The sequence below is a fragment of the Apium graveolens genome, chromosome 5 (assembly GCF_009905375.1).
Source record: "Apium graveolens cultivar Ventura chromosome 5, ASM990537v1, whole genome shotgun sequence".
NCBI classification, from domain to species: domain Eukaryota; kingdom Viridiplantae; phylum Streptophyta; class Magnoliopsida; order Apiales; family Apiaceae; genus Apium; species Apium graveolens.
In genome coordinates, this window is record NC_133651.1 from 270,269,265 (window position 1) to 270,282,163 (window position 12,899).

Genomic DNA, 12,899 nt, shown 5'->3' on the forward strand with positions numbered 1-12,899 from the left:
TCATCGTCACCATGGGTTCCAATGAAAACATGATAATGAATATAAGAGTACCAGGGTTCAAAGACAAATCAAAAACAAGCATTCAAAGTATCAACTATTTTGAAGAATAAAAATTCTTCTTCTCCGTAGTCGTCTTGTGCTCTCTAGGTCTTCTCAATATTCTCCCTTCGCTCCTTCTTATTAAAAACAAATTATTATAGGTTTATAGAGCTTCTGGTGGATCTGGGCCTTCAAAATCATCAAATTCAAGTAGAAACAGGATTCTGGTGCAAGCATCTGGCGCGGACGCCCCAACTTCCGCGTGGGCGCGTGGCGTCTCTGACCTCTAGCGCGGCCGCCCCACCTTCCGTGCGGGCACGCCAAGCCTCTGGATTTTTCTTCCTTTTTCTTATTTCTTCTGTAACTTGAGTTCCGTTTGTCAGAATTTGGCGATCCAATAGTCCACACAAAGATATTGAGATGCTCTTCAACATTAGAATTGTCTTGACTTCAGATTCTGAATTCCTTTCAGCATATTTCCTTGAAAAGCTCATTTATTCATCCAACTAATGCCTGTAATATAAAAACACAGAAATACATCAAAAATATCAGCAACTTGAGTCCAAAACACCAACTTAAGCATGTAATGAAGCGTTCCAAGTAGATATAAAATCCACTTATCACTACGGCTATAGCTGCTCAGCTAAATGCATTAATAATGAAAGTGTATTCTTTGGCAAATTACGGAGTTAATCCGTTCACAAGTGTTTATGAGCTTTGTGCAGGTGCACATGAGACGGAGCAATGTGCTATATCTAGTGAGTCAGCTCAGTATGTGAGCAACTTTCAGAGGTCGCAACAACCAGTTCCTGCCACTTATCGTCCTAACAACCGCAATCATCCTAACTTCAGATGGAGCAACAATCAGAATGCGATACAACAGCCTTATCAGCTGTTTGGAGCAAAGTAATTCAATCCTCCTGGTTTTCAACAACAGTATGCACCAAGACAAGAACTCCAACTTCAACAATAACCACATGGAAGTGCTGGTCAAACTACTAATGAAAAATCTGAATTGGAGGAGTTGAGGCTTATATGCAAAAGCCAAGCAGTTTCTATCAAGACTCTGAAGAATCAAATAGGGCAAATTGTCAATGCTTTGTTGAACCGTCAACCATGAACTCTTCCTAGTGATATAGAAGCTAATCCAGGCAAGAGGGAAGTCAAGAAGCAGTTGAAGGCAATCACCTTGAGATCTGGAAAGGTCATGTGCCCCCAAATTCAGCAAGATGAAGATTCTAAAGATTCTGTTCAGAATGCAGGTGCATCTGCACCTTTTCCAAATCCATAAAATGAGATTGTAGCTGAAAAAGTGGTGCAGAAGAATACCGAGGTGGAACCAAAGAAGAAAGCTGTTGCAAGCAATCCTCCCGAGGGTAATACAGGGGATAAACAGGTCTACCCACCTCTGACATATCCTAAAAGACTTCAGAAGCAGAAGTTTGTTAAATAATTTGCCAAGTTTTTAGAGGTTTTCAAGAAGTTACGCATTAACTTACCTTCTGCTGAAGCTCTAGAACAGATGACGATCTATGCTAGGTTCATGAAGGGTATTCTATCACAAAAGCTAAAACTTGATGAGTTGGAAATCGTTGCTCTAACGAAAGAGTGCAGTGATGTGGTACAACGGAAACTACCTCCAAAGATTAAAGATCCAGGAAGCTTCATGATACCTTGCACCATTGGAAATCTGTCATTCGACAAGTGTTTGTGTGACTTGAGAGCTAGCATCAATCAGATGCCCTTGTCCGTTTTCAAGAAACTTGAACAACCTGATCCAAAACCTGTGAACATTTATTTACAATTGGCTGACCGCTCCATCACTTATCCGCGAGGTGTAGTGGAGGATTTATTGGTTAAGGTGGATAAACTCATCTTCCATGCTGATTTTGTCATTCTAGACTTTGAGGAAGATAAGAAGATTCCCATTATCTTGGGAAGACCATTCTTAGCTACTGGCCGAACTCTAATCGATGTATAAAAAGGTGAACTTACCATGAGTGTTCAGGGTCAGGATGTCACGTTTAATGTCTTCAATGGAAAGAAATTCCCTACTGATGAAGAGGAGTGCTTTAAAGTAGAGTCGGTCGATTCTGTAGTGACTTTGGAGCTTGATCAATTGCTAAGGACTGACGCCTTATAGAGAGCCTTAACAGGGGATTCCGATAGTGAAGATGAAGAAGGGGAAGAGCAAATGCAGTATTTGAATGCATTCCCATGGAAGAGGAAGTTGGACTTGTAGTTCGAGTCTCTTGGATTGGAAGAGCTGAAAAATTATCCAATGCGTCTCAAGCCATCTGTTGAAGAAGCTCCTACACTTGAGCTCAAACCACTGCCTGATCACTTGTGGTATGAATTTTTAGGTGATACATCTACTTTGTCTGTTATTATTGCATCTGACCTTTTAGAAAGTGATGAAGATAAGCTCTTGAGAATTCTGAGAGAGTTTAAATCAGCAATTGGATGGACTATAACAGATATAAAGGGAATCAACCCTTCTTATTGTATACATAAAATTTTACTTGAGGAAGGAAGCAAGTCAACTGTTGAGCAACAAAGGAGGCTAAATCCTATCATGAAGGAGGTTGTGAAAAAGGAAAGTCTTAAATGGCTAGATACATGAATCAGTTATCCTAAATCTGACAGTTCATGGGTGAGCTCGGTGGAGTGTGTGCCTAAGAAAGGAGGCATTACAGTTGTAGATAATGAGAAGAATGAACTCATCCCTACTCGAACAATCACAGGATCGAGAGTATGCATGGATTATCGAAAGCTGAATTAAGCCACGAGGAAGGATCACTTCCATTCATTGATCAGATGCTTGATAGGTTGGCTGGTCATGAGTTCTATTGTCTTCTGGATGGATATTTTGGATATAATCATATTTGCATTGCTCCAGAAGATCTAGAGAAGACAACGTTTACTTATCCATTTGGCACCTTTGCTTTTTATCGAGTCTCTTTCGGACTTTGCGGTGCACTTGCTACTTTTCAGAGATGCATGATGACCATTTTCTCAGATATGATTGGCACTAATATAGAGGTGTTCATGGATGACTTTTATGTGTTCGGGACTTCTTATGACGAATGTTTGCATAATCTTGGTTTGGTGCTAAAAAGATGTGTTGAGACCAATATGGTGCTCAATTGGGAAAAATGTCACTTCATGGTGCAATAGGGTATCATTCTTGGGCACAAGGTATCTAGCAAAGGTCTTGAGGTGGATAAGGCAAAGGTGGGGGTCATTGAAAATCTTCCTCCGCCAATCTTAGTTAAAGGAGTCCGCTGTTTTCTTGGTCATGAGGGGTTCTATCGGCGATTCATTAAAGATTTCTTCAAAATCTCTAAGCCTTTGTGCAATTTGCTGGAAAAGGATGTTCCCTTCAAATCCGATGAAGAATGTCTAGCTGAAGCTTGAAAAAGAGTTTCACTACAGCACCTGTGATTACTGCACCTGATTGGAATGAGCCCTTCGAGATGATGTGTGATGCTAGTGACTATGCAGTTGGAGCAGTTCTTGGCAGAGGAAGCAGAACATTTTCCATGTGGTTTACTATGCTAGTAAGACCCTTAATGATGTTCAGCTTAATTACACTACCACAGAGAAGGAGTTGCTGGCAATTGTCTATGGGTTTGAGAAGTTTCGATCTTATTTACTTAGGATAAAGGTGACAGTTTATACTGATCACGCTGTAATTCGATATCTGGCCTCGAAGAAAGATTTAAAACCTCGCTTGATTTGATGGATTCTATTACTTCAGGAATTCGAGCTGGAAATCAAGGATAAAAAAGGTACAGAGAATCAAGTAGCTGATCATCTATCATGTTTGGAAGATCAAGGCAAGGCTTCACTGGACAAGACGTTAATCAATGAATCTTTTCCCGATGAGCAACTTTTTGGGGTGCAAGAAGAAGAACCTTAGTTTGCAGATATGGTGAACTATCTCGTGAGTAATGTCATTCCCCCAAAACTCTCTTATGCTCAAAGGAAGAAGTTTCTACATGAGGTGAAGTGGTATCGATGGGATGAGCCGTTCTTATTTAGACAGGGAGCAGATCAGATTATCCGGCGATGCATTCCGTATAGTGAGACAGAGGGAATCTTGCATGACTGTCATTCTACTGTGTATGGTGGACATTATGGTGGAGAGAAGACAGCTTCTCGTATCCTTCAAGCAGGATTCTTCTGGCCTACTTTGTTTAAGGATTTTCATCAGTTTATTTCGAGATGTGATCGCTGCCAACGAGTTGGTAATATATCCAAAAGAGACGAGATGCCTCTTAATGTGATGCTCGAAGTTGATATTTTCGATGTTTGGGAAATTGACTTCATGGGGCCATTTGTCTCGTCCTGCAACAATCAGTATATTCTGTTGGCGGTTGATTATGTGTCCAAATGGGTCGAGGTTAAAGCGTTACCAACCAATGATGCTAAGGTGGTGATCAACTTCCTTCATAAGCAGATATTCACATATTTTGGCACTCCGAGAGTCATAATTAGTGACGAGGGATCACATTTCTGCAATCGTAAGTTCACTGCATTGATGGAAAAGTATCACATGAATCATCGTGTTGCCACAGCTTACCATCCTCAATCTAATGGGCAAGCTGAAGTGTCTAATCGGGAGATTAAACGTATCTTGGAGAATATGGTGAGTCCATCAAGAAAAGATTGGTCTTTGGAGCAAAATGAAGCTGTTTGGGCATATAGAACAACATTCAAGACTCCTATTGGTATGTCTCCTTTCCAGTTGGTGTATGGGAAGGCGTGTCATTTGCCTGCGGAGTTAGAGCATAAAGCATATTGGGCTTTAAAGAAGCTAAATCTTGACATGGAAGCTGTTGAAGAGAAAAGAATGCTTCAACTAAATGAACTCGAGGAGTTACGACTACAGGCTTATGGGAATAAAAAAGTGTACAAGGATAAAGTCAAGAGATGGTATGATGGGAGATTAGTGTGCAAGTTTTTTGTGCCCGGTCAGAAGGTTCTATTGTACAACTCTCGTCTCCGACTTTTTCCGGGAAAACTTAAGTCGAGATGGTCAGGGCCATTCACGGTCAAAACTGTGTTTCCACATGGAGCTGTGGAGATTTTTGATATGCATCCGGATCAAGCGATCAAGGTGAATGGGCAGATATTGAAACATTACTATGGAGATACGGTGAACCACGAGGTGGTGAGCGCCGTTCTTTCAACAACTTGATTCAAAGATTCACGTCAAGCTAGTGAAGTAAACCAAGTTCTTCGTGGGAGGCAACCCATGTTTTTTATAGTAGGTTCATCAAGAAAAAGAAAAAAAATGAAAAAAACAAAAAAATTCAATTTTCCAGAAGCCCGGCGCGACCGCACGGAATGAGCAGAAACACGGCGCGTTCGTGCCGGAGAGCGGGGCGGCCGCGCGGAAGGCCTGGAAAAGAAAAAAAAGGAAAAAATTAGAAAAATCTAGACAAAAGCAACCCAGTTTTATCCTTTTTCTACCCTAATCCCACTCTAATTCCTATTCCTATACATTTCTAAATCCTACTCATTCCGTCACCTATCCTATATATACATGTCTCTTATATACATACATCTTCTTATTCTCTTAAAACCCTAGCTTTTCCTATACACTACACACACCCAAATCTTTATTCTAATATTGATATGGCACCCAAGAGAGCAAGAATCGTTGGGAGTAGTAGCATTGATCCCTCGATTAACGAGGATTCTAGCATGGGTGGTGCGGTGGCTAGATTTTCTTCTCCGGAGGCACAAGCTGAGTTTATGAGATTGATGTCCAAATCAATCGCTAAGGAGTGGGGTTTCTTACCCACAACGAGGGATGGAAAGCTTTTGGAGATGATTACTGAGATAGGTTGGCAGACTTTCTGTGAGGTACCTGTTGCTGTGCCGATGTGCATTGTTTGAGAGTTTTATGCGAATACAAGGGCGGACAAGAATGTGTTTTTTGTGGTTCATGGATTGACAGTGGATTACACACCGGTAGCTATTCGTAGGTTATCAATCAACCCGCGAGAAAGCCGATGCAAGAGGAATGGGTGAGCAAGTCAAGGGAGGATTTTGATCTTGATCATATTGTGGGTGAGTTTTGTGTTCCGGGAACACAGTGGATGTACAAGAGGGGCACGAATGCACCGCTCACTTTTCCGGCTGCATGCATGAACGGGTATGCTCGGGCATGGAATGCTTTTGTGTGTGCAAATATTATGCCTTCTTCACATCAACATGATGTTAATGTTGATCGTGCTATTTTACTTTGGGGGATCTTGAATAAGGAGTATGTGGATCTCGGCCATGTGATATATCAGAATGTGCTGTGAATTTTGCAAAGCAGGATGTCGGGGGTGGTTCCTCATGCCTCTATTATGATGAAGCTTTGTCTTTCGATGGGTGTTCGTTGGCCCGGGTTGGAGTAGTTGCTGATGCCAAGCGCTCCTATTGATAGCTCCACGATTGCAGTGATGCAAGAATGATATGACGGAAAAGTTGATGAGAAGGGTCTAGGTTTCACCTATGATCATTTTCCAGAAGGCCAATCAGCTGATCAGACTTATGCTGTTGGATCTTCTAAGGCTAGGCGTGCAGCTTGGAGAGCCGCTCGTGGAGAGGCTAGTTCTTCGCGTGCTCAGCAAGAGGAAGGGGATGGTTCTGGGCTTGGAGATGCGTAGTTTCGGAGATTGGCCAGACGCATGGATGCGATGCATGATATGCACAGTCATTTTTCGGCCGACTTGACACAGGCTTTGGGCACTGCTATCTGAGCCGCTGGTGTTGAGGTTGATTGGTCGGTGTTTAGTGCTGATTATGTGTATCCGCTGTAACGTCCCCAAATCCGGGGTCAGAGGATTTGGTCGTCACTATAAAACGTCAATCCAAATTAACTTGTCTAATCAATAAACAAATGCCAGCGGAAGATATTTAGCATCTATGACCCCAAACTAATCCAAGATCTTTTAAGGTTATAGTTCTAGAAACAAGAAATCAAAATTCCACATATAATTTTTCTTTTTCTTTTACTTTTAAAACTCTTTTCAACAAAATCCAACTCAAAACTAAACCCACTAGTATAACTTCGAAATGAAGTATACTAGGCTCAAATAAAATATACAACTATATATAATATAATATAAACAACGTTATACAATAAAAATTACACTAATCAGCAAACCCTGGACCAACCACCTTCCAAAAGCTTCTTCTTTGCTTTCTTGAATTACACAGTTGAACAACGCAAGCTAATCCTCACTGGAGGTTAAATTTGAAAACAGGCAAGTATGAGCGAAAGAAATTCTCAGCAAGATCAATATAACATATATAGGTTCATTTTGATATAAAACCGATATCTGCATTAGAGCAGAACATTTAAAATCATAATTGCTGAATCATAAAATTTTAGTTGAGGAACCCCAGAATTGATTCCTTAATTGTATTCAAAACCATTTTGATATTTTTGAGCGAGATGCTTCAGCAATACTTTGAATCTTGACGAGAATAAAACTCGTAAAACAGTGTTTACGGAAATATCGTAAACCACAATAACATGAAACAATGATTATGGATTGAATCATAAACTTTATTCAAAACCGAACTCTTCAAATTAATACTTATTTGCTGTCATATCAAATTAGATATCAATACGAACTTTGATGCTCACAACATTCCATACTGAAGTCAACATCATTCATCTATACTAATACCACCTTTGATATTTAACAACAACGTAAGTATCAGCATAAATCAAAATCTGAATCAAAACCGCATTTTACCATTATTCCAAAACAGAAACAGTTGATAAATCATTTATTCTATGAATATCAAAAATGATATGATAATTTAGATTAGGATCATCCTCCGATGGATGTACTATCACATGCTGATCAGCCCGTGTGATAGCACAAGGTCATGATTCATAGAAATGTGACCCCAAAAACATGAGTACTCAAACAAAAAGGCAATATACCTGCCTGTGGCAAAAGTTGTGTCATAATATTTCATATGGCACTTAGAAATAGCCCTCCGCTGGACCGTCCGTCCCGGTCACTTATGCAATTATGATCCAATCTTAAAACCTTTTATTGAAATGGGGTCATAATAATCGACACCCGAAATAATTTTATTCCCCCAATTCTTGGGTAGAAATATTCGCAACCAAATCATTTTTTTCAAAATCCAAAACATTTATAAATCCGATAATTGGATAAGTAAAATCACTTGACTATTCTTAACATAGAACAGCAGACGAGTATTTGCATAACAGAATTATTTAATTCAGCGATATGTAAAACATTTATCGAATCTAAACTGAGAATAGGGAAAGCAATACTTGTATTAAAAGATTTAATATAAATATCACTTGAACAATAAGTGATGATAGGGATACTTGCATAATATGATTCAAAATAAACATCACTCGAATGATAAGTGAAGTCAGGGGTACTTGCCTTTGGGTTTTAGTAGTTAGTCACACTCGTAAAGACGCATCAATTCTGACATTCTGACTGAAAACATCACCGTCTTTCCTTTCAACACTTAACTGATATGCTGCTCTTCCGATTGCTAGAAGCTAGATATCCAATGCCATTCCATTCCATTCTTTATCCAATATCTTGTCCTGATCAACTCGAATGATCCGCATCTATAATTAAAATATATAACTTTAATCGTCTAAACGATAATTACTCGACGAACTGCGCGTCAAAACCCTATCGTCTACCCATACGATAGCCCATACATAAAGAAAACAGTCCAACACAAGACTCTTGACTCATATACGCACGTAATTCACATAACACGTAAACACATAACTCACGTATCACATAATTCATATCACATACGACTCAGTTCATCAGAAGGGTCGACTCAATACGTTTAAAACTGAAATCGGATCAAAAATATGAATTATCGTTCAAAAATCGACTCAGAATGACTTGTAAAACAAGCGACCTTTCGAAACAAAAGGATTTGGGTCTCTAAAGTATTTTTATTGAAAGCGGAATATTTTTCTAAGTCTGTACGCATTCGTTTCGTATTAAACGGACGAACGGTTTATTTAATATGAATTTTTAAACATTTTTTGGAATTAAAACGGGTCTCTGAATCATTAAATAATAGAGCTCGAACACCCGAAAATAATTTTATAAGAATTATCGAGCCTAAAAAATAATTTAAAATAATATTTTAAATCTCGAAATTATTTTTCGGAATTTTTAAATCAAAAATAAATAATTAAATCAAATTATTAAATCAATTAAAATCAATTAATAACTAATTAAATTAATTAATCAATTAATATATGAATTAATTGACTAATTAAATAATTAATTATCAACTAAAATTAATTAATTAAATAATTTGGATTTATTTTTGAATTAAAATAAATTTCAGAATTAAAATAATGAATTTTTGGAATAAAAAAATGAATTTTGTAAATAAGAAAAAGAATTTTGAATTAAAAATAAAAAGAAAGTATCCGAAACAGGTTTCTGAAACTCGAGTTGGGGAAAAGAGGATCAAAATCGGGTCTTAGCCGGGTTGAAACTCGGGTTGAGGAAGAAGGAACCGGGTCAGCCATGAATCTGAAGAACTCGCCGGCCGTTTACCAGAATCCGACGACCCCTGATTTTCCGGCGAGCGGGGTTTGCAGTCCTAACGGCTTGTTTTCGTTCGATTTTCAGCTGAATTTTGTCTGAATGCAACACAGCAAGTCTACGAATTCAATCAATAACAAAAACAGACTCATAGTCATCGATTCCCGACCAAAACCATGCATGCCGGCGGGTTTTCTCGAGTTTTTCGACAAAAACTCGAATTCACTCAATCCTTAACCAAATACGATGATTCCAGTGTCAAAATAACACCAAGAACGATTATAATCTACTCAGGTCATCACAAACAATCAAAACCCACTAAATCATAAAACCCCAAAAATTCGAATATTAACCCTAAAAGTCGATTTTAAAATTTAACAACTGTTGGAACAATTTGATGATATAAAATGATAGAGAATGGTCTGTGATTCATTTTGGTTATTCATACTTGTGATTTGGTGTTCAATAACACCTTCAAAACTGACTTTGATTTTCAGAACTCTTCAAGAACACCAAGAACACATATTCAAGAAATTTTCAGAAAATCAAACCTTAATTTCTATATGATATTGAACTCTATTTTTGAAGTATAGTATACCAAATCGACCAGAAAAACATGCTCTACAACATGGAATCATCAAATCACATCAACAACATCAAGAACAATTTTTCATAATTTAATTATCAAATAATTCGAATATAAATAAATAAATAAGAAAATTACCATAATTTCTGGGCAGAAATTGATGATTGATTCAGAAAGAAGATTTCGAGAGCTTCATTTTGATATGCTGCACGCCCGAATCGGAGTTCGATAACGCCTTCGTTCTTGTGTTTGATTCTCGGGAACGTATCGGTTTTCTAGGGTTTTCTCTGTATTTACGGTGTTTTAACTGGTTGCAAATGAATAAACGGAATAAACGAAATAAGAAATAGACTATTTATATTTATGGAATATTGGATCGTTCTGGATCATTTTGGATCGTTAAATTAGTTGCTTAGCCACTAAGTAACTATAAAAACGATACAATTCAATACCAGAATTGGATAATTATCAAAACCGGGCTTTTTATAAAACACCATATACGAAAATAATATAAAAATATCCCGTCTCTCGAGAATACGGGTTTTGTTGATTTATCGAAATGGTTATCGTATCGAAAATCTTGCGCTGGGCCGCGCACGGGTCAAACCTTAATCCGGATTGAAAAAGTCAAAACACGAAAAATGTCCGGAATTACCAGATTAGGTTAGGAAGGAGTTTTCGGAAGAGTTTCGGGTTATAAAAACGTAAAAACGGTTAAAGTCGGACGATTCCCTGCTTTATAAAACAGTTTTGTAATTACTCAGAAAATAAATAATAAATCTATAAATCATTATAAAATCATATAACAATCCAAAAATTACCAAGAAAATATCACAATTATCTTTATTTTATTCTGGACATAAAAAAAATTAAAATACTCAAAGAATATCACATATAAACACCCAAACATCAATTCCACTTATCAGATAATTCACTAAAATTCACATAAAATCACATAAATAATTCCAAATAATTATAATAATAATATCTGAAAATATGGGATATTACAATCTACCCTTTTTATAAGGATTCCGTCCTCGGAATCAGCAGAAGAAAGCACTAAGGGTTTTCTAACCAACTTTCCATTCCCAAATAACCTTAATTTTCCATAATCTCAAATAAATCTTGTATTCCTTGTATAATAAAACTTTTACAGGAGCTTTACTGGGCACCATTGTTCCATCTACATCCTTTGACCAATTCCTCAATAGAATCACTTTTACTGATCGCGAGAAAGAAGTATAGAGAGAAAGATAGAGAGAAGAAATGAAAGAAAGATAGAGAGAGAAATAAAAGAATAGATTGACTTCGCTCTATGCCACTGATATTCTAATCACATTGCAGTCCACTGTCGTCCTTCGTAATTCCATCACATCGCCTTACTTTGACTTGACCAGGATACTCAACTTAACTTGATTGGCATACCTTCGAATGTTTGAGATGATAAAATCATGGAATTTCAAAAAGAAAAGCATTTGATACCATAACGGAACCAAAATCTGAATTTGAGAAAAAGTATTGTTGAAATAAAAGAATAACTGAGAGATCAATATGATCAAATTAACTTGGTATTGCGTGTCCAAATTAAGACACTACTAAAGGTTGTTACCCTTCATGTATTCACAACACACACAAGTGATGGCGTCCCATCCAACTCCTATCACACAGACAGGGATACCTTGTGTCCCCTATAGTTAGGGTTGTTCATTCAGTCGGAATAAAAAAATATCAAAGAACTTAAAATCAAATGAATAAAACTGAAAAGATTTCAAAGCTGATATTTCTGAAGGAAATGAAATCCAGAGAATAAAATTCTGGCATAAAATGATTAACGAGTGTTAAAGAATATACCCTCTAACTGATACTTCTTTTTGAAAGATGTCAAAAGAAATTATAGAAAAGAAGGTATTGCCAAAGTCTTAATATTTATCTCCAATTTGAACTCTCCAGTTGACTCGCCATCTAATTCAAGACATTTCTACATGTTCCAAGGATATGGATAATCTTCATCGTCGTCGAATAGTAGCCTCGAAAGATTCCATAAAAGAAGTTTGCAGCTTCCCGGAATTCCATCCAGCTCAGCACAACCATCTCAACGAATGCGCCTATCTTAACTTACTCGTTGGTACTATATGCAATAGTCTAACAGGAACTCGATATGAGCTCAAACGTCCTCACATAGCTATACACACTCCTACACACTCTCGTTTCTAGTTTACTATAACCTCAGCTCTGATACCAACCTGTAACGTCCCCAAATCCGGGGTCAGAGGATTTGGTCATCACTATAAAACGTCAATCCAAATTAACCTGTCTAATCAATAAACAAATGCCAACGGAAGATATTTAGCATCTATGACCCCAAACTAATCCAAGATCTTTTAAGGTTACAGTTCTAGAAACAAGAAATCAAAATTCCACAAATAATTTTTCTCTTTCTTTTATTTTAAAACTCTTTTCAACAAAATCCAACTCAAAACTAAACCCACTAGTATTCTTCGAAATGAAGTATACTAGGCTCAAATAAAATATACAACTATATATAATATAATATAAACAACTTTATACCATAAAACTTACACTAGTCCGCAAACCCTGGACCAACCATCTTCCAAAAGCTTCTTCTTTGCTTCCTTGAATTACGTAGTTGAACAGCGCAAGCTAATCCTCACTGGAGATTAAATTTG

At 37.5% G+C, this 12,899-nt stretch overlaps 1 protein-coding gene across 1 annotated transcript; it reads left to right on the top strand.

The window, feature by feature from the left end:
- The first annotated feature begins 4,687 nt into the window (after positions 1-4,687).
- Positions 4,688-5,242, top strand: LOC141660960 (uncharacterized). Its single transcript, XM_074467937.1, has one exon. It carries the CDS (start codon positions 4,688-4,690, stop codon positions 5,240-5,242), a length of 555 nt encoding a protein of 184 aa, XP_074324038.1.
- The last annotated feature ends 7,657 nt before the right edge of the window (positions 5,243-12,899 follow it).

What these genes read in the sequence shown, in the direction of transcription:
- LOC141660960 (XM_074467937.1), top strand. Translation starts at nt 4,688, where the DNA reads ATGGTGAGTCCATCAAGAAAAGATTGGTCTTTGGAGCAAAATGAAGCT.